This window comes from Saccharomyces cerevisiae, chromosome VI (genome assembly GCF_000146045.2).
Source record: "Saccharomyces cerevisiae S288C chromosome VI, complete sequence".
NCBI lineage: Eukaryota > Fungi > Ascomycota > Saccharomycetes > Saccharomycetales > Saccharomycetaceae > Saccharomyces > Saccharomyces cerevisiae.
This window is the reverse complement of record NC_001138.5, coordinates 38805-65396: the sequence shown is the minus strand read 5'-3', so window position 1 is coordinate 65396 and position 26592 is coordinate 38805. Positions and strand designations below refer to the sequence as shown.

The 26592-nt window shown below is 38.7% G+C and overlaps 15 protein-coding genes and 1 non-coding gene across 16 annotated transcripts; 9 read left to right on the top strand and 7 right to left on the bottom strand.

The window, feature by feature from the left end:
- Positions 1–464: 464 nt before the first annotated feature.
- RPL22B (60S ribosomal protein eL22 RPL22B) lies at positions 465–1154 on the top strand (the record flags this gene model as incomplete). Its single annotated transcript, NM_001184310.1, has 2 exons — positions 465–476; positions 798–1154. The coding sequence occupies 2 exons, from the start codon at positions 465–467 to the stop codon at positions 1152–1154; spliced, it is 369 nt and encodes a 122-aa protein (NP_116619.1).
- Positions 1155–1403: 249 nt separating this feature from the next.
- Positions 1404–2381, top strand: MOB2 (Mob2p; the record flags this gene model as incomplete). Its single annotated transcript, NM_001179931.1, has 2 exons — positions 1404–1423; positions 1538–2381. The coding sequence occupies 2 exons, from the start codon at positions 1404–1406 to the stop codon at positions 2379–2381; spliced, it is 864 nt and encodes a 287-aa protein (NP_116618.1).
- A 178-nt stretch (positions 2382–2559) lies between these two features.
- RPO41 (DNA-directed RNA polymerase) lies at positions 2560–6615 on the bottom strand (the record flags this gene model as incomplete). Its single annotated transcript, NM_001179930.1, has 1 exon — positions 2560–6615. The coding sequence occupies one exon, from the start codon at positions 6613–6615 to the stop codon at positions 2560–2562; it is 4056 nt and encodes a 1351-aa protein (NP_116617.1).
- Positions 6616–6875: 260 nt separating this feature from the next.
- RUF21 lies at positions 6876–7582 on the top strand. The gene has a single exon (NR_132172.1). It is a non-coding gene; the product is annotated as an RUF21 (non-coding RNA).
- A 105-nt stretch (positions 7583–7687) lies between these two features.
- Positions 7688–9061, bottom strand: TUB2 (beta-tubulin; the record flags this gene model as incomplete). Its single annotated transcript, NM_001179929.1, has 1 exon — positions 7688–9061. The coding sequence occupies one exon, from the start codon at positions 9059–9061 to the stop codon at positions 7688–7690; it is 1374 nt and encodes a 457-aa protein (NP_116616.1).
- Positions 9062–9410: 349 nt separating this feature from the next.
- On the top strand, positions 9411–10031 carry YPT1 (Rab family GTPase YPT1; the record flags this gene model as incomplete). Its single annotated transcript, NM_001179928.1, has 1 exon — positions 9411–10031. The coding sequence occupies one exon, from the start codon at positions 9411–9413 to the stop codon at positions 10029–10031; it is 621 nt and encodes a 206-aa protein (NP_116615.1).
- Positions 10032–10700: 669 nt separating this feature from the next.
- Positions 10701–12137, top strand: ACT1 (actin; the record flags this gene model as incomplete). The annotated part of the gene is made up of 2 exons (NM_001179927.1): positions 10701–10710; positions 11020–12137. The coding sequence occupies 2 exons, from the start codon at positions 10701–10703 to the stop codon at positions 12135–12137; spliced, it is 1128 nt and encodes a 375-aa protein (NP_116614.1).
- Positions 12138–12424: 287 nt separating this feature from the next.
- YFL040W (uncharacterized protein) lies at positions 12425–14047 on the bottom strand (the record flags this gene model as incomplete). The annotated part of the gene is made up of 1 exon (NM_001179926.1): positions 12425–14047. The coding sequence occupies one exon, from the start codon at positions 14045–14047 to the stop codon at positions 12425–12427; it is 1623 nt and encodes a 540-aa protein (NP_116613.1).
- Positions 14048–14389: 342 nt separating this feature from the next.
- On the bottom strand, positions 14390–16258 carry FET5 (ferroxidase FET5; the record flags this gene model as incomplete). Its single annotated transcript, NM_001179925.1, has 1 exon — positions 14390–16258. One exon carries the CDS (start codon positions 16256–16258, stop codon positions 14390–14392), a length of 1869 nt encoding a protein of 622 aa, NP_116612.1.
- A 213-nt stretch (positions 16259–16471) lies between these two features.
- YFL041W-A (uncharacterized protein) lies at positions 16472–16663 on the bottom strand (the record flags this gene model as incomplete). The annotated part of the gene is made up of 1 exon (NM_001184549.1): positions 16472–16663. The coding sequence occupies one exon, from the start codon at positions 16661–16663 to the stop codon at positions 16472–16474; it is 192 nt and encodes a 63-aa protein (NP_878071.1).
- Positions 16664–17652: 989 nt separating this feature from the next.
- LAM5 (Lam5p) lies at positions 17653–19677 on the top strand (the record flags this gene model as incomplete). The annotated part of the gene is made up of 1 exon (NM_001179924.1): positions 17653–19677. One exon carries the CDS (start codon positions 17653–17655, stop codon positions 19675–19677), a length of 2025 nt encoding a protein of 674 aa, NP_116611.1.
- Positions 19678–19836: 159 nt separating this feature from the next.
- Positions 19837–20742, top strand: OTU1 (ubiquitin-specific protease OTU1; the record flags this gene model as incomplete). The annotated part of the gene is made up of 1 exon (NM_001179923.1): positions 19837–20742. One exon carries the CDS (start codon positions 19837–19839, stop codon positions 20740–20742), a length of 906 nt encoding a protein of 301 aa, NP_116610.1.
- Positions 20743–21004: 262 nt separating this feature from the next.
- SEC53 (phosphomannomutase SEC53) lies at positions 21005–21769 on the top strand (the record flags this gene model as incomplete). The annotated part of the gene is made up of 1 exon (NM_001179922.1): positions 21005–21769. One exon carries the CDS (start codon positions 21005–21007, stop codon positions 21767–21769), a length of 765 nt encoding a protein of 254 aa, NP_116609.1.
- A 189-nt stretch (positions 21770–21958) lies between these two features.
- Positions 21959–22582, bottom strand: FMP32 (Fmp32p; the record flags this gene model as incomplete). Its single annotated transcript, NM_001179921.1, has 1 exon — positions 21959–22582. One exon carries the CDS (start codon positions 22580–22582, stop codon positions 21959–21961), a length of 624 nt encoding a protein of 207 aa, NP_116608.1.
- Positions 22583–22831: 249 nt separating this feature from the next.
- On the bottom strand, positions 22832–24976 carry RGD2 (GTPase-activating protein RGD2; the record flags this gene model as incomplete). The annotated part of the gene is made up of 1 exon (NM_001179920.1): positions 22832–24976. One exon carries the CDS (start codon positions 24974–24976, stop codon positions 22832–22834), a length of 2145 nt encoding a protein of 714 aa, NP_428268.1.
- Positions 24977–25216: 240 nt separating this feature from the next.
- EMP47 (Emp47p) lies at positions 25217–26554 on the top strand (the record flags this gene model as incomplete). The annotated part of the gene is made up of 1 exon (NM_001179919.1): positions 25217–26554. The coding sequence occupies one exon, from the start codon at positions 25217–25219 to the stop codon at positions 26552–26554; it is 1338 nt and encodes a 445-aa protein (NP_116606.1).
- Between the last annotated feature and the right edge of the window lie 38 nt (positions 26555–26592).

Sequence of the window (26592 nt, the reverse complement as noted above, 5' to 3'; positions counted from 1 at the left end):
ATCACTAATAGAATCACTAAAACTAACTGTACCAGCCAGTAAGGAAAATACGAAGCTATTCAAACTCGGAAACAAACTAGCGTATGGTATAATTCTCTATTAGTAGTACACACCCTTTCCTACTACCACGATAGGATCGTTTATTTGCACCGCATTTCCTTTCATATTCTTAAAGCATTAAGGTCGGCAAAATATCGAGACTGCTTTCTCCATGTCAACACCCGTACATATTCAGAGATAACACCCATAAATTATACAAAAAAGTTTCCAAACTTTTTTTTTTAGACAACGCGAGCCGAATGGATGAATTTTTCAAGCAAAAAAGAGCTAATTACCTAAATGATTCATATATGGATTATTAAAGTACACGATTAATTGATAATTATTGATTTTTTTTGAACATCTGGGATCATAAAAACACCGTAGCACAGTAAACCTATATCGTTTCACAAATATCAACCACAATGGCTCCAAACGTACGTTAATTTTCGTTCCTATGTCACAATTAGAGAACATGAAAGAAAATAAAATCTTTAAAAAGTTTGTCTATTCCTACAGTTCATTGAACAGTCCCGCTTTCACAGCGAACTAGTGGATTCCATCTCGAAGTTACATTTTTATGTATTCAGCTATTCTGTATTTTAAAAATTCACCCCTTATAGCTTTAACAGAGGCAATGCGCTTTCTCTAGCTATATGAAGTGATTGTTAATAGCAGTAGGCCAGACATTTTTTCCTCGTCCAAACGACAAGGATGATTTCATCTCAGTTGGGATTACTAACATAAAACTGTAACAGACTTCCAGAAAGCAAAAAGTTATCAAAACCTTAACCGTTGACGTTTCCTCTCCAACTGAAAACGGAGTCTTCGATCCGGCTTCATATTCCAAGTACTTAATCGATCATATTAAAGTAGATGGTGCCGTAGGAAACTTAGGGAACGCCATTGAGGTTACTGAAGATGGTTCTATAGTCACTGTAGTATCCAGTGCCAAATTTTCTGGTAAATACTTGAAATATCTAACAAAGAAGTATTTGAAGAAGAATCAGCTAAGAGACTGGATCAGATTCGTCTCTATAAGGCAAAACCAATACAAATTGGTTTTCTATCAAGTCACCCCTGAAGATGCTGACGAAGAAGAGGATGACGAATAAATAGACACTCACATGTATATTAATTTATAAAATGCTATTCATATCATAATTCACCACCCTTAATATATCCTTTTGTCCCTCTTTTGATTTACATATTTTATTTTTGCAATATGTCACTTCACGAAAATTAGTGAAAAATAGAAAAGAAAAAGAAATGCTTTAGCTTTTGAAACACGAAGATCATCAAAAAACTTTAAGAAAAGCAACTACCCCAATTCCGCAAGCCAACCAAGCATTTATCAGCACATCATGTCCTTCTTCAACTTCAAGTATGTTCACACTGTTGTCGTTTTATTTTCTTCTGGACCTGCGTTATCATTTTACTAACTAGCCAACACACCTAATCAAATCATTTGATCCTACGTGTATACTTTGCAAAACAGAGCATTCGGAAGAAACTCAAAGAAAAATAAAAACCAGCCCCTTAATGTTGCTCAGCCGCCAGCAATGAACACCATTTATTCAAGCCCCCACAGCAGCAATTCCAGATTATCGTTAAGAAATAAACATCATTCGCCTAAGAGGCATTCTCAAACAAGTTTCCCCGCACAAAAGTCTACGCCGCAATCACAGCAATTGACATCTACCACACCACAGTCTCAACAGCAAGAAGCTAGTGAGAGATCAGAATCACAACAGATAATGTTTCTCAGCGAACCGTTCGTAAGAACTGCTTTAGTGAAAGGTTCATTTAAAACAATAGTACAATTGCCCAAATATGTGGACCTGGGAGAGTGGATAGCGTTGAACGTTTTCGAATTCTTCACAAACTTGAACCAATTTTACGGAGTAGTAGCGGAGTACGTAACGCCTGACGCGTATCCAACAATGAACGCTGGCCCTCACACGGATTATTTATGGCTGGACGCAAACAATAGACAGGTTTCACTGCCAGCTAGTCAGTACATAGATTTGGCCCTCACGTGGATAAATAACAAAGTGAACGATAAAAACTTGTTTCCGACCAAAAATGGGCTACCATTCCCGCAGCAATTTTCGAGAGATGTGCAGAGAATCATGGTACAGATGTTCAGGATATTCGCACATATTTATCACCACCACTTTGACAAAATTGTGCACTTGTCATTAGAAGCTCATTGGAATTCATTTTTCTCTCATTTCATTAGTTTTGCAAAGGAGTTTAAGATCATTGACAGAAAGGAAATGGCTCCGCTGCTACCGTTAATTGAAAGCTTTGAAAAACAGGGCAAAATTATTTATAATTAGAGGTGAACACAATTATTATTATTAGTTACCATGGGTCACTCCTATTTTAGACACTTAATATAAACAATTAAAAAGAATGAAAAATAATGCAAACGATAAACGCTAAGTATGTATATATATATATATGTACAAGTTAAATAAAAATAACACAAATAAATTTTAGTTTGTAGTTCACGGCTCACGAGAAAAAATATTGACTGTTTCTCAATACTGTAACATCAAAATCACCTTTAGGTGGGATTTCAGGTAATCTCAACGGTAAAAGAACACTCATACCGCTATTTTCATCTCCACCGTTTTCTAGTTCAAGTGCGTCCAAGTCAGTGATGTCTTCAAATAATGATACAGTTGTAACCATCTTTTCACCAACATTTCTATCTTCTATTAGAGGGCTGTTTAATAATTCTTGCCTTTTTTTCTCAAAATAAATTTCATCTGCTAATGTAGTACTTCTTCCTAATTTTCTGGATAAATCTTTACGGATTCTAATAATCTTTTGAGCCAAATCCGTAGATCTCTTCAACTTTCCAATCTTGACGTAATTCTTATACCTTTGGTCAAACTCCTCCTTCAATCTTAAAACCAGATCTACCTCATGGAGTTTGATAAACTGTTCCCTTAACACCACATTCATAGTGTCTATATCAGATGCATGCGTCCAGTAAGAATCATGAACTGATGCGAAATCTAATCCTTGCTTTCCACATTCTGCTGCACTTAGCAACATATGTGAAGCATCCAGCGAATGGATGAAGTTCGGTGGAAGACCTGCCTTTTGCCTTCTTGCATTAACAGGGTTGACAGCGAAAGGATCGCTAATAAAGACAGTTTGCAAATTGGTCTCAACTTGCTTTTTGCTTTCTTCACGATATGGCTGAACAATTGGTAGTCCTAGTGGTGTCGTCCATATGACGGATGACATAAAGTCGGGTTTATTACCGTTCTTGAACGATTTTTCATCAACATCCAACCTGATAGATTTGGAAATTCTTTTCGCACTTTCACCTAACCAATCCTGAATTAAATGCGCACTATGAAATAACTCGCGGATAGCACTAAAAACATGTTTGGTTAGGTATTTAGAAAAGTCTAAGCTTTCTTTACGATCATCAAATATTGGGCTTAATTGTTTAGCAATTTGAAAAGTAGCCCCGACGTAGGTAACACCATAAACGTTTGTCATGACGGTTTGCTTGACAACCTTTCTGGTAATCTTATCCTTCAAAATTTTGGCGTTTTCGTCTCCTTTTTCTGCTGCAATTTCTAATCTTTTTTGCACCAACCTTGCAACATGAGCATAAACATCTTGTGGTTTATCGCTTGGAACCAGATTCACTTGAGTAGCCCCTTCAACGTCACCACCCAAGGCAGCATAATGTTGCAAACCATTGCAAGTACCGTCTTGGTGAACCGGTTGATGAGAGATAAACTCCTCTGGATTATCCATTTTCATAACTTCATTCAATTCAAAGCATGTGGCCAATGCTTGCCATGGCTTATCAGCAGTAGTCCACCAACGATCTCCCGTTAAGGGATTTTCCGCAGAATCCTTGATGTCCTGCAAATGAGACTCAGTAAATGCAACACGATCCTTTAGGGGTAACTTATCAAATCCGAACAGATTTGACAAATGAATCTTTAACCACTTGAGACCAGAAGGTCCTAATTTTTTACCGTGCCAAAAAATCAAAAGGCCACGACTCATATCATTACCAAGATGATTGAAATGTGGAGACAAAGGATAAGCACGTCCCCTAAAGTCCAAATTATGTGGAAAGTACAGCTTTTCACCCAAAAATGCTCTTGCAATTTCCAATTTGTAGTTCGTATCACATCTATTTGATCTATCTGAAGAGAATTTATTAGCAATTGTTTTGACTTGAAGTTTCCAGGCTCTCAAAATGGAAGGGTCGGAGTTCTTCGGAGGAGCTGGTGGTAAAACCATTTCGTCTTGTGCACCTGGAATATCTAGGAAACCTTCACCTTTATTCCAAACTTGTGAAACCACATCAAAAACTTTTCTGTTGACAGTCCACGGTGTTCTACCCAGAACATTCAAACCATCATAAACGCGGTCTATATCACCATTATCGGAAGCAGCTTTCAAATATGCTACTTGTTCGGGTGAGTCTTTTGTTCTTAAAAGGGTAGATTGTGTATAATGATATCCACCTGATCTCCAATTAACCCAGGGTTTGGGTTCCACCAACATTGGTAATAATTGTGGTTGGACAGAGGCAATCAATCTTTCACCGTTCAATTGACGAATCAAAGTCTTGTGAATCTTCAAGACACCCAATTTGGAACCATTGTGGTACTGATAACCATGCGCAAAAGCTGGAGCTTCACCGTGAACCTTAGCTTTTGTCACAGGGTCAACACCTTGCACAGATACCTTAGCGACTTGAATCAACATTGAGATTAATACCGAACCGATTCTGGCCCTAATACTCTGAGGCCACAAAATTTTCGACTGCTCAATTTGAGATGATCTGAATACAGATTTAGCATTTTGTACCAGTTTTTTGAATTCTGGTGATTTCTTGTTAACATCTCTGAACGCTTGAGATTCGCTTTTCAAAACCTGCTCGGATCTAAATTCCATTTCAATAGCTTTACCCACTGATATAACCGCTCTTGCGGTCCTCATACCTTCAATAACACCACCCGTAGAATTTAACTTTAATAGTTCCAAAATGGTGATGACACACATTTTACCAGGGTCAATCAAGGTTAAGTATGGTCCATATCCAAGACGGTTCGTGTCAACTTTATTCAAGCCTTTCTTATCTGATAGCTTTTCTGACAATAATGACCTACAATGATTAATTTCTTCCTTCACTAGAGGTAACATTTCATTATACCATTTCCACAACTTAACGTTTAAATTCTTTTCAATTGAAATGTCACCTCTAGCTTTTGCCTCTTCAAAATCGTGCTTCCAACGCTCTCTTGCGGCTTCCGTTGCACGGTTTTCAAGTACCTTTTGTCTATCTTGGTTAAATATATTTAATGCGCTTTCGAATGCCTTCTTTTCCTCTAATGTTGGCAGTGAATTGTAAATTTCAAAAAAATTTATAGAATTATTATTATCGTCGTTTTTCGTAGGTTTCATTTTCAAAACATTATCATTGGCATCAAATTTGAATTTAGAAATTTGCTCTTTCTGTTCCGGCGTTAATGATAATCCCAGCAAAGTATGCCGGATTACTCTCATTCCAATAGTGTCTACAGCTATAAGCTTTTCAGCGTCTTTTGACAAGACTTCTGTTGAACCGTGGAATGAAACTTCCCGAAGAGGATCCAAGGAAGGTTTTTTTATAGAATCAGAGCTTGCATTTGATGCTTTATGCAATTTTGAATCGTTCTCAGCTTCCACTTTGTTCAAACCCTCCTCATTTTCAATATTATTTACAGGTGTAGGAGATAGCGTAAGTGATTCTAATATTGGTCTTACAGAATTTGGCAGTTGCGATGGTGTTATAACCTTTAAGTCATTCATTAAAATATTCAGATCTGAAATGGTCAAAATATCTAGGCAGGAGAAAATTTCCCTAATACCATTCACGCTCATTTTCAAGTAGGCAGAGATTATAGGCTTCAAAAGCATCGAGCTTGTCGTTGAATGGAAGTTCAAAGCGTGATGAATCATTATTGCCAAAGTTTTGTCATTATAATTAACGTCTTTAAAACTTGTCTCCAAATCATTTGTTAATTTTTCGTTCATTTTTAAAATAGGGAAATTAGGGTCATTTTTGGAAAATGAATTCAAGTACATGTTATAATCCTCGATAAATCGCTGCTTATGTTCAGGTACCAGGTACAGTGACTCCAATATAGAGAACGCTCTTTTCATTAGATTCGATTGCAAGCATGCTTCTAACAGAGACCATAATTGCATAACGTCTCTAGTTCTTGTCATCGAGGTTACTGCTGAGGCATGCGATTTATTGAAAGGGTCAAACTCTAATTCTGAAGGATTTTTCCATTGGTAGGATATGCTGCTCTTGGCGTCTTTCCTATTTTTGTTGAACAAAGGGAAATCATTTGAACTTATTATACCTGATGTTGTAGATGAGGTTGGGGACGAGCCTGTTACAAGGGGGTCTTCAGATATTAATATTGTACTTGTTGAGTCCGGAGATGGTTTAAACAGCTTAGATCCCTTTGAAGATATTAACCGTCTTTGTAACAGGGATGTTTTCACGAGCGATTTATAGGCCGGTCTCAGCATATTGAGTGAATATCAAAGAGGGGGAGGAACTGATCCAAGGAATGTATAAAATGTAAAGAAGCAGAATACAAATGGTATATGAACAGGAGATCTGCTTTTGTTTCTGATCTGGGGTAGGTAGTCCTTTTAAAGCGACTTTCTTAAAAACTATTCACAAGCTGGTGGTATCTTTTGTAAAAGCTGGTGGCTATAATCGACGACACCTATCTTTTTACCAATATCTTCACGGAGAGGCTAAAATCAACGTCGTTATTCTTAAAGTTTTCCATTTTCTTGAAATTAAAAAGAAAAAAAACCGAAATAATGAAAAATTCGGGGTTAGCCTTTGCCAAAGTGTACCCACCCACAATTTACCCAGAATTTTTATTCATGCAACCCCAGATCACTGAATACGAAATGTATATCATTTTTCACGCGGGGTTCCAACTATGGCGGCTAGATGATGAAGGAATAACAAGCAACGTACTGCTAAATAAAAGGACTGAAGCAGCGTATTGTTGATAATCAGACCTATGCTTGGTACAAAATTGTAATGGAATTATGGAAATCACAATATAAAACACAGTTTTTTGTTCATGATTAGTTCTCAACAAAATTCTGGGGAAACAGGTAGAATACCATAAGCACCGCTTCCACAATCATCAACATGTTGTAATCTTCTTTCTTTGGAAGCAGCAGTCCTTTATTACTTTTCTTTTAGTAAATCCCTGATCTGCGTAATATTGCAAGTTCTTTTTTATCGGCCTCCTTATATATATATATATATATATATATATCTATATTCACTAATACTCGGGGTGTTTTTTTTTTTTTTAGCCGCTGAAGTGAGGATCAAAAATCAATAGCTCGGAAGGTTAAAGGTTGTTAAGATAGTATATACATATATATGTACATATACATATACATATATATATTTTGAATTACATACTTCAGTAGGGAATGGTATAAATTTTTTCGTACGGTAATATTTTAAAGATATTTAATTAGTTTTTTTGATTTTTGTTTATTTTGCTCCAAGTGCTTCAATCCTAGAGAAGAAGAAAGGTAAGAAAAAGAAAGGAAAGCAACTTAATTATTCAAAATTCTCAGTGATTGGTTCATCTTGGTTTTGTGGAGCACCAAAATCGCCATTTTCGTCGACTTCTTCATCATCTTCTACAGTAGCCTCTTGGTATTGTTGGTATTCGCTAACCAGATCATTCATATTAGATTCAGCCTCAGAGAATTCCAATTCGTCCATACCTTCACTAGTATACCAGTGCAAGAAAGCTTTTCTTTTGAACATAGCGGAAAATTGGTCACCAACTCTCTTGAATAGCTCTTGAATAGATGTGGAGTTAGCAATGAAAGTAGCAGCCATGTCCAAACCTTGAGGAGCGACAGAACACACAGCAGTTTGCACATTGTTGGGGATCCATTCCACGAAATAGTCTGAGTTTTTAGATTGCACTTTATGCATTTCATCTTCCACCTCCTTAACGGAAACTTTACCTCTAAAGAAGGCTGCAACGGTAAGGTATCTACCGTTTCTTGGATCGGCAGCAGCCATCATGTTCTTGGCATCAAACATTTGCTGTGTTAATTCAGGGACAGTCAAAGATCTAAATGATTGAGAGCCAATTGCCGTCAATGGAGCGTAGCCGACCATGAAGAAATGTAAACGTGGGAATGGGACAAGATTAACAGCCAACTTTCTCAAATCAGAGTTCAATTGGCCGGGATAACGCAATGAAGTTGTCACACCAGACATGACGCTCGAGACCAAGTTGTTCAAATCTCCATAAGAAGGTTGATTCAACTTTAAGGTCCTTTGACAGATGTCATAAAGTGCTTCGTTATCGATACAGAATGTTTCATCAGAGTGTTCTACCAATTGGTGCACAGACAACGTGGCATTGTATGGTTCGACAACGGTGTCAGAAGTCTTCGGAGAGGGCAAGACGGAGAAGGTGGCCATCATACGATCAGGAAACTCTTCCCTAATCTTCGAGATCAAAAGCGTACCCATACCGGAACCGGTACCACCACCAAGAGAATGTGTGATCTGGAAACCTTGAAGGGAGTCGCATCCTTCGGCCTCTCGTCTAATAACATCCATGACGCTGTCTACAAGCTCAGCACCTTCTGTGTAGTGACCCTTGGCCCACACGTTGCCCGCAGAACTTTGCCCAAAGATATAATTGTCAGGTCTAAACAAATTCCCGATGGCAGAATTGCGTACTGCGTCAATCGTCCCAGGTTCTAGATCGACGTTAATAGATCTTGGAACCCACTTCCCAGAAGATGCCTCGTTGAAGTACACGTTCAGTCTCTCCTTCTGGATATCGTCATGGCCGTGATATGTCCCATTGAAATCCAAACCGTGCTCACCACAGATAGTTTCCCAGAATGCAGCACCAATTTGGTTACCACACTGACCTGTCGAGATATGAATGATTTCTCTCATTATATTACTTTGTGGAGATTTTGCTTTTGTAGTTGTAGTAGCTGCTATGTCACTCCAATTGCCTCACCACTACTTCACTTAGATCTATTAAAGTTTTCGTGTTTGTTTTAGTTTTTGTTGTTTTTTCTGTTTTTTTCCTTTTTCCTTGTGGCGTCGCCTAGGTCACTGTACACGTATATCGTGACCCGGCGCCAAATTCCTGATAGTACTATTTTTTTTGGCCCATGGGGGGAATAAAGAAAAAGAAGAGAAGCCAGAACAAATTCAGCGATTAAGTGCACCAGTTTTGAGGAGGATATCTTTACTGTTAGGCCCAGGTTGAAATAAATAAAACAAGAAAAGCACTAATATGAATAGCGAGTACGATTACCTGTTCAAACTGCTGTTGATCGGGAATTCCGGTGTCGGGAAGTCCTGTTTACTTTTGAGGTTTTCGGACGACACATATACCAACGACTACATCTCCACAATTGGAGTGGACTTCAAGATTAAGACTGTAGAACTGGACGGCAAGACTGTAAAGCTACAGATTTGGGACACTGCAGGTCAAGAACGTTTCCGTACTATCACTTCATCTTACTACCGTGGTTCGCATGGGATCATTATCGTGTATGATGTCACTGACCAAGAATCCTTCAACGGCGTGAAGATGTGGCTGCAAGAGATTGATCGGTATGCAACCTCAACAGTGTTGAAGCTATTGGTAGGTAACAAGTGTGATTTAAAGGACAAGCGTGTCGTGGAATATGACGTGGCAAAGGAATTTGCGGACGCGAATAAGATGCCGTTCTTAGAGACTAGTGCTTTGGACTCCACCAACGTCGAGGATGCGTTTTTAACCATGGCTAGACAAATCAAGGAAAGTATGTCCCAACAAAACCTGAACGAAACCACTCAGAAGAAGGAAGACAAAGGGAACGTCAACCTGAAGGGACAGAGTTTAACCAACACCGGTGGGGGCTGCTGTTGAACAAGCGCGCCTCTACCTTGCAGACCCATATAATATAATAACTAAATAAGTAAATAAGACACACGCGAGAACATATATACACAATTACAGTAACAATAACAAGAGGACAGATACTACCAAAATGTGTGGGGAAGCGGGTAAGCTGCCACAGCAATTAATGCACAACATTTAACCTACATTCTTCCTTATCGGATCCTCAAAACCCTTAAAAACATATGCCTCACCCTAACATATTTTCCAATTAACCCTCAATATTTCTCTGTCACCCGGCCTCTATTTTCCATTTTCTTCTTTACCCGCCACGCGTTTTTTTCTTTCAAATTTTTTTCTTCCTTCTTCTTTTTCTTCCACGTCCTCTTGCATAAATAAATAAACCGTTTTGAAACCAAACTCGCCTCTCTCTCTCCTTTTTGAAATATTTTTGGGTTTGTTTGATCCTTTCCTTCCCAATCTCTCTTGTTTAATATATATTCATTTATATCACGCTCTCTTTTTATCTTCCTTTTTTTCCTCTCTCTTGTATTCTTCCTTCCCCTTTCTACTCAAACCAAGAAGAAAAAGAAAAGGTCAATCTTTGTTAAAGAATAGGATCTTCTACTACATCAGCTTTTAGATTTTTCACGCTTACTGCTTTTTTCTTCCCAAGATCGAAAATTTACTGAATTAACAATGGATTCTGGTATGTTCTAGCGCTTGCACCATCCCATTTAACTGTAAGAAGAATTGCACGGTCCCAATTGCTCGAGAGATTTCTCTTTTACCTTTTTTTACTATTTTTCACTCTCCCATAACCTCCTATATTGACTGATCTGTAATAACCACGATATTATTGGAATAAATAGGGGCTTGAAATTTGGAAAAAAAAAAAAAACTGAAATATTTTCGTGATAAGTGATAGTGATATTCTTCTTTTATTTGCTACTGTTACTAAGTCTCATGTACTAACATCGATTGCTTCATTCTTTTTGTTGCTATATTATATGTTTAGAGGTTGCTGCTTTGGTTATTGATAACGGTTCTGGTATGTGTAAAGCCGGTTTTGCCGGTGACGACGCTCCTCGTGCTGTCTTCCCATCTATCGTCGGTAGACCAAGACACCAAGGTATCATGGTCGGTATGGGTCAAAAAGACTCCTACGTTGGTGATGAAGCTCAATCCAAGAGAGGTATCTTGACTTTACGTTACCCAATTGAACACGGTATTGTCACCAACTGGGACGATATGGAAAAGATCTGGCATCATACCTTCTACAACGAATTGAGAGTTGCCCCAGAAGAACACCCTGTTCTTTTGACTGAAGCTCCAATGAACCCTAAATCAAACAGAGAAAAGATGACTCAAATTATGTTTGAAACTTTCAACGTTCCAGCCTTCTACGTTTCCATCCAAGCCGTTTTGTCCTTGTACTCTTCCGGTAGAACTACTGGTATTGTTTTGGATTCCGGTGATGGTGTTACTCACGTCGTTCCAATTTACGCTGGTTTCTCTCTACCTCACGCCATTTTGAGAATCGATTTGGCCGGTAGAGATTTGACTGACTACTTGATGAAGATCTTGAGTGAACGTGGTTACTCTTTCTCCACCACTGCTGAAAGAGAAATTGTCCGTGACATCAAGGAAAAACTATGTTACGTCGCCTTGGACTTCGAACAAGAAATGCAAACCGCTGCTCAATCTTCTTCAATTGAAAAATCCTACGAACTTCCAGATGGTCAAGTCATCACTATTGGTAACGAAAGATTCAGAGCCCCAGAAGCTTTGTTCCATCCTTCTGTTTTGGGTTTGGAATCTGCCGGTATTGACCAAACTACTTACAACTCCATCATGAAGTGTGATGTCGATGTCCGTAAGGAATTATACGGTAACATCGTTATGTCCGGTGGTACCACCATGTTCCCAGGTATTGCCGAAAGAATGCAAAAGGAAATCACCGCTTTGGCTCCATCTTCCATGAAGGTCAAGATCATTGCTCCTCCAGAAAGAAAGTACTCCGTCTGGATTGGTGGTTCTATCTTGGCTTCTTTGACTACCTTCCAACAAATGTGGATCTCAAAACAAGAATACGACGAAAGTGGTCCATCTATCGTTCACCACAAGTGTTTCTAATCTCTGCTTTTGTGCGCGTATGTTTATGTATGTACCTCTCTCTCTATTTCTATTTTTAAACCACCCTCTCAATAAAATAAAAATAATAAAGTATTTTTAAGGAAAAGACGTGTTTAAGCACTGACTTTATCTACTTTTTGTACGTTTTCATTGATATAATGTGTTTTGTCTCTCCCTTTTCTACGAAAATTTCAAAAATTGACCAAAAAAAGGAATATATATACGAAAAACTATTATATTTATATATCATAGTGTTGATAAAAAATGTTTATCCATTGGACCGTGTATCATATGATCATCTCTTCATCGCTTTTCAGTTTTATAGGTTTATGCAATTGCCCTTCTTGGGAGGATCTTGTAGAACCGCCATTAGAATTTGAGTCCGGCGTTTTGATACCCTTTTCCCCATGTAAATTGGTGCCCTCTTTACTCTCAAATTCGAAGAATTTATCAATATCTTCTATGCTCATACCCTTTGTTTCTGGGAACCAAATCAAAACTGAAAGTGATATCAAGAATGTCAAAGATCCAAATATTATAAATGTTGTGCCTTTTAATCTTTCAATCATCACAGGGCATAGAAACGTTAAAATAAAATTGCCCAACCATCCAAACGTTACGCAAATGGCAAATCCCTTAACTTTCACTCGTGAGGGCAACATTTCATTCGTGTAAACCCAAGGTATACTGGAAAGGCTCATGGCAAATATTCCAACAATTAGAAAGCATAAAGTTAGAATCCATCCTCCCACAAACGGGTTTTCTCCAATTGACCAAACTAAACTCCTATTGCCGTCGATGGGCTTGGTGTCTTGACCATACTTCACAAATAATGCGCCGATTGTAATGAGCAACCCACTAATGGGAAAGCCACCCAACAAGGTAATTAGCTTTCTGCTAGTGTAATCAATGAATGTAATCGGTAACAAGCTCAAAACCATGTTGATGAAATATGGAATGGAACTGGTGAATAGTTTTACATTGCCTTCAAGCCCTACAATCTCGCAAATGTATGTAATATAACCAAGGATAATGTTTATACCGCTAAATTGAACCAATAACTGTAAAGTCATTCCAAGAATCAAAGGCTTAAACGAACCCCGAGGTAATTTTTTGGAGAAGTCCAAATCATTAACTCCAATCCAAAAATCTCCTGCTAATTCGATCTTACTCATCTCAGGGACTGCATCCCTTGGCTGGCTTTCATTAAACTTTTTGGCTAAATTGTGCTGAATTTCCTGAGCTTCACTCATCTTCCCATGTAGTACTAGCCAGTGATAAGATTCAGGTAGAGCGTAGCTAGCCATCCAGAACAGTAATCCAGGAATGATTCCTATGCACCACGCTATACGGAACGCAAAATGAGAATCCCATAGACTTAATGCAATGCACAAATAATGCATAACAAGAATTCCAATGGTTAAACACAATTGAATATAGCTCATCGTACTTCCACGCTTGCCGCGGGGGATAACTTCATTTGCGTAGGATGCTACTAAAATTGAAAAGTTCCCAAGGATCATACCCTTGATCATCCGGCAAATTAGTAAACCTAATATATCCCAAATACAAAAGTTCAATAACGTAACAATATTCCATATTATTATTCCCGATTGAAATTGATATATTCTACTGAATCTATCATTCATTATGCAGCAAATAAAACATCCCATGATACCACCCAGGGGGGTGGACCCCATGAGTAAACCTTGTTGTAAAGGAGTTGGATACTTGAAGTACTCATTAAACGTTTTGTTTGTGAGAAAAGTTGCCAATGACGGCACCTCAAGGCCCATTATAAATCCTACTAGTGTCAATATCGCCGTAATTTTCGTAACTTCATAAGTTTTTGTAATTTTGATTTTCGGCATCTTGGGAAGTCTCCAGACAATAGCTTTCATTGCTGTCATTGTGCTTAATAATTTTTAAAGTATAATGTTAGAAACTGTACTTGTTCTTTCTTTTTTCTCTTCTCATATTACACTTATTGAATATTTTGTTTTTTGATTTTCATCCTTTTTTTGTGACGTTCTTGGCTGAGCGTCACAACGTCAGAGCTAAAACAACGAAATAAAAGAGAAAAAAAAAGCAATAGATTTGATTACGTATGAATATTATATAGGGAATGGAATGAACAAAATGAAAATACTCAATAGTAAGCAGTATTTACAGTGCTACATTTTTTTTAGGATTGCAAATCATCAATATGAATATAAACTTCTTTCATTTTTCTTTTATATTTTCTTGTTTAATTAGCCGCGAGAAACCTCTATTTCATTTTCAGCCAAGATTTCCCTTAACGTGTGGTACACCTTCTCATCGTTAGGGATAACCTCGCCAATACCATACTGAGCAATGGAATATAGGCCCCAGACACCGATAATGGTTGAAATAATCAATGCCAAATATCCTTCAGTAGTAAATCCCTTTGGTAGTGGCTCAGGTTGTCTTGGTAATCCTTTTAAGTCAAACCAATCATTCGAATGACCTGCAGCATTACCAACTACCGGAATATCAGCGGCTTTGCATATATCCAGATAGTTCTCATTAAGCTTTTCCCTTTCCTGAAGTAAAACGGGTGCCTCAATAAAGACCGAAGCCAAACCTTGTTGTAAGTGCCAATCTACATGACAATGGAAATACCAGACACCAGGGTTGTCAGCTCTAAATCTCAGGACAACATGTCCACTAGGTTCAAGAACCACTGTATCTCTCACCATCGGCCTCTCAGGGAACGGTTGTAATGGCGCAGATTCGTTATAAGGGACGGTCATTTCATCTTGCTCAGATTCGTCATAAGCTTCATCAACATGGAACCCTGGCGACTTTTGGACTATTTGGAAATTATGACCGTGCAAATGGAATGGATGTCTGCCAGAATCATAATTGTTTAGAACAACCTCTATGATATCATTATGTTTCAATAACTGCGCATTGATATTATCACCATAAATTCTAGGATCTGACGCAAGCTTTCCTGAGGTAAGCAACGTTGTCAAAGTAGGCACCTTTGGTGTGACGTAAGTGATATTATTGAAAAATGCATACTTCACACCATCACCCAAGTTGACCATTCTTACATCCATGACAATTTGGTGGTCATAGTGAGCAAGTAGGTCTCTCTCAATCAGAGGTTCTAGGTAAAAGTCATTCGTGGCGCGGTCCAAGTCACAATCTTCAATGTTCAATGCGCGTGCCTCCGGCAACGAGTGGCCATACCTCATTTGGATAGTTTGGTTGAGTTGTAACTCAGGTGGGACAACATCAAGCATCGTCTCATCCATTATTTGCATCATAGCGTAGTTTCTTGTAGGCATTTTATCTTTAGCTTTAATCAACACACTCATTCTTTGCCCCGCAGAAAGATATATCGAATCAGTAAAGTTTGGCTTTACGTAAACACCGTCCACCTCTACTATACTCATTTCATGATCCTCAAGAATGATATACTGGGATACAAACAGCCCAACGTTCAAGAACCTGAAGAGATACGTTTCACCGGGTGTAAAATCTAAAGTTACATTCATCGTATTATTAAAAAGAATATTTTGAGGAATAGGTTCAGCACCGGTTGGATTATATCTTGACAGAAACTCTTTGGTAACCGTTTTATAATTTTCGTGATAATGGTCCGATAGAGTGATGACTCGTTCATGATCATATTCGAAGGGCTCCTCCGGATCGTGGATGATAAATGCACCCCTCATACCGTCACCGTACTGGGCACCCATGTGTGCATGGTACCAGAACGTTCCTACCTGCTCTGGGACAGTGAAGTTGTACAGGTATGTTTGTCCCGGAACGATGGGACATTGTGTCACCATAGAAGGACCATCCATTTGAAGCTGGTTCCCCAAACTCGTATTCTGGAAAAGACCATGGAAATGTAGAGAAGTAGCAGTATTGTCTTGAAAGCCGTTAGTCAAATAAAGCTCAACACGATCTCCTTTTTCAACATGGATATCTGGAAGTGGCCATTCGCCATTAAAACCAATCATCCTTTTTTCATGCAATCCATCAGGATTGGCAGTTACCCAAGAAGCGGTATAGTTTAACTTATGTGTCTTTGCCAAAGCAACACTAGCGGCCAGTACAGACCACACGAACGAGTAGAACAACATCGTTTCTTGTCTTCCTGTGCTTGATTCTTTCTTCTTTCATTCGGAACTCTTTTTTTACGTCTTCGTATTTTCTGTGATCTTATATAAAAATGTATGTATTATAAGAATCGATGGCGAAACAGGGTGCAGACTGAATACAAAAGCCACAAAGTAATAAAACAAGAATATTAAAAATATTTAGATACAGTTCGATAAATTCTATAAACACCTTACCTATCTTAGCTTGAGCAGCTTTTTTGAAAGGAAATCAACCAGTAGCCTATCGGTAATCAACTCATAGACATTAATACAATCCCTAGACATCAAATCAATGGCCAAGGAGTAGTCACCATCGTCATACTTGAATTTCACTTTATATGTAATCTCTCTGAAGGAATCTCGTTGGGAGGGTCCCCACATTTTCATTCGAGGGGTGGATATCAACCTACTTAACTGTTCCACCGTTCTTGACACATTTTAGCATATTCTCAACGCTCTTTTGAGTACCTGAGGACTCGAATCCATCAGGCTTCCTTTTTTTCTGATTATAGCAGTTCTTCATAGCGTTTATAAACTGTCCATTTTGCTCTTTCTTGGAATCATGTGTACTCATGAACACCAAACCCTCTGAGTACCGCACCCGCCAGCAGATCAATTGTTCCAGCACCTATAACTACAGCTTACTCCCCACACTTCAGCTAGGACGGCCTTACTACATGGAGAGCGACAAATAGTGGCATCTACAGAGGACTCTTGCTAGAAATTCACTGTAACGGTAATCAGTAAACGCAGTCGACGTTAACCACGAACTCTTGACAAAGGGTGCCGTCACGGTCAGTGATGCAGCAAATGGTATGTTGAGCTGCAAACTATAATGGCCTCACAGAAACTCTTTGGTAAACCTATTTGGGTATGAGGGCTATATGCTTACTGCATCACCCGCTTTACAGTAGTTTGAGATACTTCAATTTCAAGAACAGCACCGTTGGATTCGTGGCCCAAAGTCATGGGCTTCCCAGGTTACTTTACGCTGACCTGGCCATCCGTGTAGTAGTGAATGTCTGATCCGCAGATTCCAATAGCCTTCACTTAAACTTTGACCTGTGACATCACGTTGGCTTGGCAACTTTCTGAATCTCTTTCATGTTTGGTTCAAAACATTTGATAGCTTTCTGCATTGTGTTGAGTGGAGGTCAGAAGGTCAGATATTACCAATTACCGTCATCCTCAATGTCACTCATGATAGAATGTTTGCTTTATGTCTGAGATCAGAGAGATCGCGTATCGCTGAGCAGGGGGACTTGTTTCTCCCACCCTTTTTCATAAAGCATCTTGACAATTATATTAAAACACTCAACCATTTCGCTATCTGAGAAAAGGGTGAAGAAGGCAACTACACAAAAAGATTAGTGGTGATGTCGGATGTAGATAACTGGGAACCCGTATCAGATAATGAGGACAGTACTGATTCTGTGAAACAATTGGGTCCCCCCTTTGAGCATGCAAGTAACAATGACAATGCCGGCGATACTGAAGCTGAGTCACTGCAAGAAGTGCCCCTAAATACAGAGACCAACGACGTACGCAAGAATTTAGTAGTGATTACAAACCAAAGTGCCGCCGATGAACACCCTACAGAGATCAAGCACGATCAATCAAGGACTTCTTCGACGTCCTCGTTCTTCAGTGGAATGATCTCTTCGTTTAAGTCAAACGTGCCATCCCCAGTTTCTAGATCAACTACGCCAACTTCGCCAGTTTCGCAACCAAGCATTATATCACATAGAAGGGAGCCTTCCATGGGGTCCAAAAGAAGATCAAGCCGCCGTATCAGTAATGCCACAATTGCTGAAATAGGCTCTCCCTTGCAACAGGTGGAAAAGCCTGATGAGGTCAAGACAAGACTCACTCCTTCCCAAATGAAAGAAGACAATTACGATCATAGACGATTCGTGGAAGAACGTTACATGGACACACCTTATCACTATGCGTCTGAGCAAAGAAATAAAGACTTTCATGAGACATTCAAGTCCGTTCCTAAAGATGACAGACTACTGGATGATTTTAATTGTGGGCTGAATAGAGAGCTGCTTTACCAGGGGAAACTATACATAACAGAAACGCATCTCTGCTTCAACTCCAATGTTCTTGGTTGGATTGCTAAAGTACTGATTGCGTTCGAAGATGTCACGTTTATGGAAAAAACTTCTGCTGCTGGGTTGTTCCCCAGCGCAATATCCATCGAAACAAAGATGGGCAAAACTCTCTTTAATGGTTTTATATCCAGGGATGCTGCATTTGGATTAATGAAAGAAGTGTGGTCAAGAACCTTGTTGCAGAAGGACATGGCCAGCGAAAACATCAATACTAAAGCAGAAAAGTCAGGAAATGGCAAAGAGATTGATGATGCAATAAACTCCATCGATGAGGAAAACAATGATAAAGACGCTAATGATAATGACACTAATGAAAATGACGATGAAAATATCTCTACAAATGAGACTACCCCCAATAGTACGAGTTCCTCGCCGGATAAAGAAAAAGAGAAAGCGTATAAACTGCGTGCCGATTCCTCGTATCAGTATGATGGTCCAATATATCATCATTCAACAAGCTTTCCGGCTGAACCTATGGCCAATAACGAGTTTGTTCTCAAGGAGTTACCATTCGATTGTGCACCTGGTATACTTTTTGAGATCATGTTCAACTCAGAGCAAAACGAATTTCTTCTAGATTTTTTACGGGGTCAAGAAGGTTCACAAATTACCACTATTCCAAATTTCACGAGCATTGACGGATCTTCCATGACTTTGAAGCGTGAGTATTCATACGAGAAAGCATTGCACTTTCCTGCGGGGCCCAAGTCCACGACATGTTATGTTGCTGAGGTAATAAAGAGAAAAGATCCTGATACTTACTATGAGGTTATCAGTAGCATACGCACTCCGAACGTGCCCAGTGGTGGTAGTTTCTCAACTAAGACAAGGTATCTAATCCGTTGGAATGACGAAATAACGTGTCTGTTACGGGTATCCTTTTGGGTGGAATGGACTGGTTCCAGTTGGATCAAAGGTATGGTTGAAAATGGATGCAAGAATGGTCAATTGGAGGCTGCGCAATTAATGGAGCGTATTCTTTCCAAGTTCATCAAGAACAATGTCGAAGAGTGCCAAATTACTATCAGCAAGGAGGAAGAGGAGCAAGATGATAAAGAAGTAAAAAATAAGTTGAAAGAGGTTGACCTTGAACAACCAAGAGAAGCGGTTGTTACGGCTCCCGCAATTGCAGAGCAGCAAGGTCTCAAGGTCACCATGGAAACATGGTTGTTCTTATACTTGATTGTGGTCGTTTTGCTATTGTTTAATCTGTTCTACATACGTTCAATTGCTGTCTCATTACATCAACTGGTGAAGCTGCAATTGGTAGAACTGAAGTTGTGATCTGTATTTTCTTCGTACCAATATATATCGTTTCTATAGGGCAATGGTAGTAACTAATAGTAAAGGGCGAAATAAGCCGATTTCAGTGGCAAATAACAACTTTTTCCTTTGAAAACAAGATAACATTGAAGAAGATAACCAAGAGAAGAAACTTTCAAGATGAAACTGAAAGTTACTGGAGCAGGAATCAACCAAGTCGTTACTTTGAAGCAAGATGCAACACTAAATGATCTTATTGAGCATATCAATGTAGATGTTAAGACGATGAGGTTTGGATATCCGCCTCAAAGGATCAATTTGCAAGGGGAAGACGCTTCTTTGGGACAAACCCAGCTGGACGAGCTGGGTATTAACTCTGGTGAAAAGATTACAATAGAGTCCTCTGATAGTAACGAAAGCTTCAGTTTGCCACCACCACAACCCAAACCAAAGAGGGTGCTGAAGAGCACTGAGATGTCAATTGGTGGCAGTGGAGAAAACGTCCTATCAGTACATCCTGTTCTCGACGACAACTCGTGTCTGTTCCATGCTATTGCCTATGGCATCTTCAAACAAGATAGCGTTCGTGACCTCAGGGAGATGGTCTCTAAGGAGGTCCTCAACAACCCCGTCAAGTTCAATGACGCCATATTGGACAAACCTAACAAAGATTACGCGCAATGGATTTTGAAAATGGAATCTTGGGGTGGAGCCATCGAGATTGGTATCATATCCGATGCACTCGCAGTAGCTATTTATGTAGTCGACATTGACGCTGTTAAAATCGAAAAGTTCAACGAGGACAAGTTCGACAACTACATTTTGATACTGTTCAACGGAATCCACTATGATTCCTTGACCATGAACGAGTTTAAAACTGTTTTCAACAAGAACCAGCCGGAATCAGATGATGTTCTAACAGCAGCTTTGCAACTGGCCTCAAATTTGAAGCAAACTGGCTATTCCTTCAACACTCATAAGGCCCAGATCAAATGCAACACTTGCCAAATGACCTTTGTGGGTGAAAGAGAAGTTGCTAGGCACGCTGAATCCACGGGACACGTTGATTTTGGCCAAAATAGATAATAAAATACGCATTTGGCGTTTATCGGTATACTCGTCATGAGACACGAAAAGTGGATAAAATGCATTCCTTTTGTCGTTGATGAAAAAAAAATTTGAAATATATTAAAATGTGCCGTTTTTTACGTGTTCTTTTCACTTATTTTTCTGTTTATATCGTCTATTCTTCTTGGCAAAGTATAAGATCTTTGACGAAAACTAAATCGACAATTTCCTTAGTACTTCTTTCTCCTTTTTTACCTATCTGCTAATATAACCACCAATAATGAGTATCGCTGAATTCGCTTACAAGGAAAAACCAGAAACTTTGGTTTTATTCGATGTTGATGGTACCTTGACACCAGCCAGATTAACTGTTTCTGAAGAAGTTAGAAAAACTTTGGCCAAGTTGAGAAACAAGTGCTGCATTGGTTTTGTCGGTGGTTCTGACTTAAGCAAGCAATTAGAACAGTTAGGCCCAAACGTTTTAGATGAATTTGACTATTCTTTCTCTGAAAATGGTTTGACCGCCTACAGATTAGGTAAGGAATTAGCTTCTCAATCCTTCATCAACTGGCTCGGTGAGGAAAAATACAATAAATTGGCCGTCTTCATTTTGAGATATCTATCTGAAATTGACTTGCCAAAGAGAAGAGGTACTTTCTTGGAATTTAGAAATGGTATGATCAACGTTTCCCCAATTGGTAGAAATGCTTCTACTGAGGAAAGAAACGAATTCGAAAGATACGATAAGGAACACCAAATCAGAGCCAAGTTCGTTGAAGCTTTGAAAAAGGAATTCCCAGACTACGGTTTGACTTTCTCCATTGGTGGCCAAATCTCTTTCGACGTTTTCCCCGCTGGTTGGGATAAGACCTACTGTTTGCAACACGTTGAAAAAGATGGTTTCAAGGAAATTCATTTCTTTGGTGACAAGACTATGGTCGGTGGTAACGATTACGAAATTTTTGTCGATGAAAGAACCATCGGACATTCAGTACAATCCCCTGATGACACCGTCAAAATTTTGACTGAACTATTCAACTTATAGCTTTATTTCCAGGTTGCTACGTGATTATGCCATTTGTGATCCGTTTGGTGATTCTTTTTTATCCTTCTTATATAAATAAATATACTCTTACTACGTTATTGAATGTGTACTCTTACTGAACTGTGTTATACAAAACGTAAATGCAATTTTCAAGTACCAAGTCTAGCCCTTTTTCCTCGCTTGTCGCCACTATGTTAATAACCTCATATATGCTAATACAAGTGCAAATGTACCTGTACAGACACCTATCAGCCATTGCATGACTTGAGTCTTGACAGAATCAATCTGCATCTTCATATTGGTCACTTCTTGCTCAATTTTGGTGTCGATTTCTTTTATTTGCAGATCGTGATGACTACTTTCTTCCCTAATTCTGCCTTTTTCTAAGGACAGATCAAGTTTGAAACCGGCGTTTGTTTTGGTAATTTCTTCCCTTAGTTTGTTTCTTAGTTTCTCCAGATCGTTTTTCACACTTTCGTACTCGTTTTGAATATTGTGAAATTCACTTCTATCAGCACTCAATAGCTGATCTCTTAACTTTGCAAAATCAACACGTTGTTGATAGCTAAGTTGGGTCAATTTTTCTCTCTTTGCCAGATCCTGTGAAACATGATTAACCCCGCCCCTAATTGCATCTGTCATTATCTCTACTATTGTAGTTGCTTGATCCTCTTGAAATTTACCGTTCTCTATAAGTAAATCTTTAAAGTGGTTCGTATTGGGAATATGCACAGTTTCAAAGTCACTGCCCAGCAAAAAGGACGTTCTATGAAAGCAACGCCTTGCAGGCAATCCAACAATACGCTTGAGCATTTTATTCCGTTCTACCTTACTTTACTTATTACGCTCACTTGAAATGACTAATTACAGATCTGTATTCTTCATTATTTTTTATTTTTCTTATAGTTCCCTTCTTGCTTTTTCGTGTGTCCTCTATAACAATAATGTAAATAATTATATCTCCAATAAAAAAAGAACTTGAAACAGCTGCCTACAGTGAAAGAAAATGATGTACATATTTCCTTTTATATAAAATTATATACAAATCTATATCGCCTAGTCCTAATTTTTTGAATTTTGCCTTTTCAATTCGTGAAAAATCTGTTTCTTATGTGTCAGTAGATCATAGAAAATCTTAAAACCAATTTCATTATCATCGGTGATCTTTGACTGGATAATACAATTGGCAAATTCTTGTGAAATTGAGACGGTAAACTCATCTGCTACTTCATTACCGTTCTCTCCCATTTTCAGAATTTTAATTAATCTGTAAAAATGAGTTGTAATAGCGTCTAGTGTCGCTATGTGTGGTTTGCTTAGAGAGGACAGAGTAGTATAAAGGCCTCTTATTCTCTTGGTATCAAAGCCTTCTTCGTTGTCATCGTCCTGCTGATTCTCGGGAGATGATGTAGAATTTTGCAACGCAGTTTCAACTAAAGGTGGATAGTCAAGGTAAAGCACCCGAAGAATATCAGAGACATCATTGGGAATTAGTGGGTCTGGTAATTCTAATAAATAAATTTTAACAACACTGGCGATGGTGCTTGGCTCCAACTTGGACGTAGAAAGTATATCAAATATTTCCCCTTCGTTGTGGAACTGTTGTTTGTTCAATAGGTTTCGAAGCTGATGTGTTAAACTTAATTTCACCGAATCAGTCCAAATTGAAGTTCTTACTTTATCATTAGGTAAGTCAGGATATATTTTGTCCATATATGAGAATATCGAAGAAATTATCAACGGAACGACTTTCTTGTCTAGTCTACAACGAGTTTCTAGATCAACACCAAAGTTTTGAAATGAACCAGGATTGTAGTAATTATTATAAACAATGGCTTGCGGCTTGAAACTGCCCGTCTTGTACTTAACTAAAAGTTGCAAAAGGTCTGCAGTGGGATCAATATCGTTTTCTAGCGTGAGCATTTTATCTATGCACAGTCTTAACGAAGAAATCTTGTTACCCAAGGTAGAACAAAAATCTAGTGTCGCTTTCTTGATCGCATTCAGTCTATCGGACTCACATTTTTCCATAAACGACAAATGGTCAATCAACAACTCCTCAACCGAGCATCTCAAGGCATCCATCTTGAAGCACTCCTGGTAATACTTCTTATCTGACGCTGCAAGCGCATCCATCATTCTGAAAAGCGTCCTTTCATTATCGGATATATGCGGAGCTTGGATCTTCGCTGCCCCCTGGTCGTTACCAATCTTGGATTGAATAATTTCCTTTGCAGATGAACCATCCCAGTTGTTGAACCGGGATATTAAGGATTCACCAGTGGTAGGCTCCTCTGAACCGGGCATTGGCACATTGGCAAACATGTACGCGGTATTCTTCCATTGGTATTGAAATTTTTTAGAGTTGACAAATGTATTACCAACACCGTTGCAATATTTCAAAAACCCTAAATTCAACAAATCTTGGCCAAACGTTTCAGCTTGATCAATATCCTTTAACGACATGTGGTCAAGCAGAAACTTCGTTATTTCTCCACCATTGTTGGTGTTGCTCAAAGAATAACTAATGAGAGGTAGCTTATAGTCCGTTTTAGGAAGCTTGGTCAGTAACAGCTGAAGCGTCTCCTTCATTGTCTTATAATCAAAATCTATTCCCGCTATCCTGTTGAAAAATCTGTGATCCTTTTCCCTGGCCACATCTTCTTCGTATTTATTTTGTATTTTCAATGATTTCATTGCATTTGCTAGCTCATCTTCGTTGAAATGAGTTCTTTTAAATTCTTCTAGCTGCCTACATTTATTAAAATATTCCTTCTCCAGCTTACCGACGTACTTTTTAGACTTCCTGAAATTATTTACATTGGTCAACAAAGTCTTCTCGGAGTATTGAATTCTCTCCCTATGTTCTATGCACCATTTACTGAATGGCTGCAGCACCAAACTTTCTATGTTCGACGCTATTGTCAAGTGATGCGTCCCTTCCTGAGACATTTCCTGTAGAATTCCCCTCAGGGCCCTCGAAACTGTCACCCCTTCATCTTCATCTTCCTGCACTGCCTTCAGATTGTCCATACCGGCTTCTATACCAAACAACTGCCTCCCGTGACTGACTTCAAATTGCATTCTTGACGCAAATAATTGAATGAACAAGTCGCATTGCTCACAACCATGGTATAATCTATCAAAAAGCACATCTAGACCTGAGACAAGGTCTTCAGACCAAAAATAGTCGCAAAATGATAGCATGCTCGCTTGCAGGTGTACAACATCTATTACAATTCAACGGAATATTATTCCTGTTTCATAATATTTCAATTTCCATCTATTATTGTCATTACGTCTTGGTATCACTATACACGAGTAGAGAAACAGTATGAACTCTTAAGAATGTTTTTGATCTTTTAATAGAAGCCTTAATTGGTATTGAATAATTATAATTATACCAATAAAATTAACAAATAGTTAGCATCAGGGAATTTGTATTTTATGATGATGTTAATTACTATGAAAAGTACAGTACTGTTGAGTGTTTTTACCGTCTTAGCGACATGGGCTGGATTGCTAGAAGCTCATCCATTGGGTGACACTTCAGATGCATCCAAATTAAGCTCAGACTACTCGCTCCCTGATCTCATTAATGCACGTAAAGTGCCCAATAACTGGCAAACTGGAGAACAAGCTAGTCTAGAGGAAGGGAGAATTGTATTGACTTCTAAGCAAAATTCCAAGGGTTCACTTTGGTTGAAGCAAGGATTCGATTTGAAGGATTCTTTTACTATGGAGTGGACATTTAGGAGTGTTGGTTATTCTGGCCAAACCGACGGTGGCATATCATTTTGGTTTGTTCAAGATTCTAACGTACCACGCGATAAGCAGTTATACAATGGGCCAGTGAACTATGATGGTTTACAATTATTAGTGGATAACAATGGTCCATTGGGCCCAACACTTCGTGGTCAACTAAATGATGGTCAAAAGCCTGTAGATAAGACGAAAATCTATGATCAGAGTTTTGCATCTTGTTTGATGGGTTATCAGGATTCCTCCGTTCCTTCCACGATCAGAGTAACTTATGATTTGGAAGACGACAACTTATTAAAAGTTCAGGTGGACAATAAAGTCTGTTTCCAAACTAGGAAGGTTCGCTTTCCCTCTGGGTCTTACCGTATTGGTGTCACCGCTCAAAATGGAGCAGTGAATAATAATGCAGAGTCTTTTGAAATATTCAAAATGCAATTTTTTAATGGCGTGATTGAAGATTCTTTGATCCCTAATGTGAATGCAATGGGTCAGCCAAAACTGATCACCAAATACATTGACCAACAAACCGGCAAAGAAAAATTGATTGAAAAAACAGCATTTGACGCTGACAAAGACAAAATTACAAACTATGAATTGTATAAGAAACTGGATAGAGTTGAAGGTAAAATTCTTGCGAACGATATCAATGCTTTAGAAACAAAGCTAAATGATGTCATTAAGGTCCAACAAGAGCTATTATCATTCATGACTACGATAACTAAACAGCTCTCTTCTAAGCCACCAGCTAATAATGAAAAGGGAACGTCCACCGATGATGCAATCGCTGAGGATAAAGAAAATTTCAAAGACTTCTTATCAATCAATCAGAAATTGGAGAAAGTCCTGGTTGAACAAGAAAAGTATAGGGAAGCTACCAAACGTCATGGACAAGATGGTCCTCAGGTCGACGAAATTGCCAGAAAACTAATGATTTGGTTACTTCCATTAATTTTCATTATGTTGGTTATGGCATATTACACATTCAGAATCAGACAAGAGATCATAAAGACCAAACTGCTATGATTTTGGATTATTCCTTCCACTCAAACCAATTGTGCACA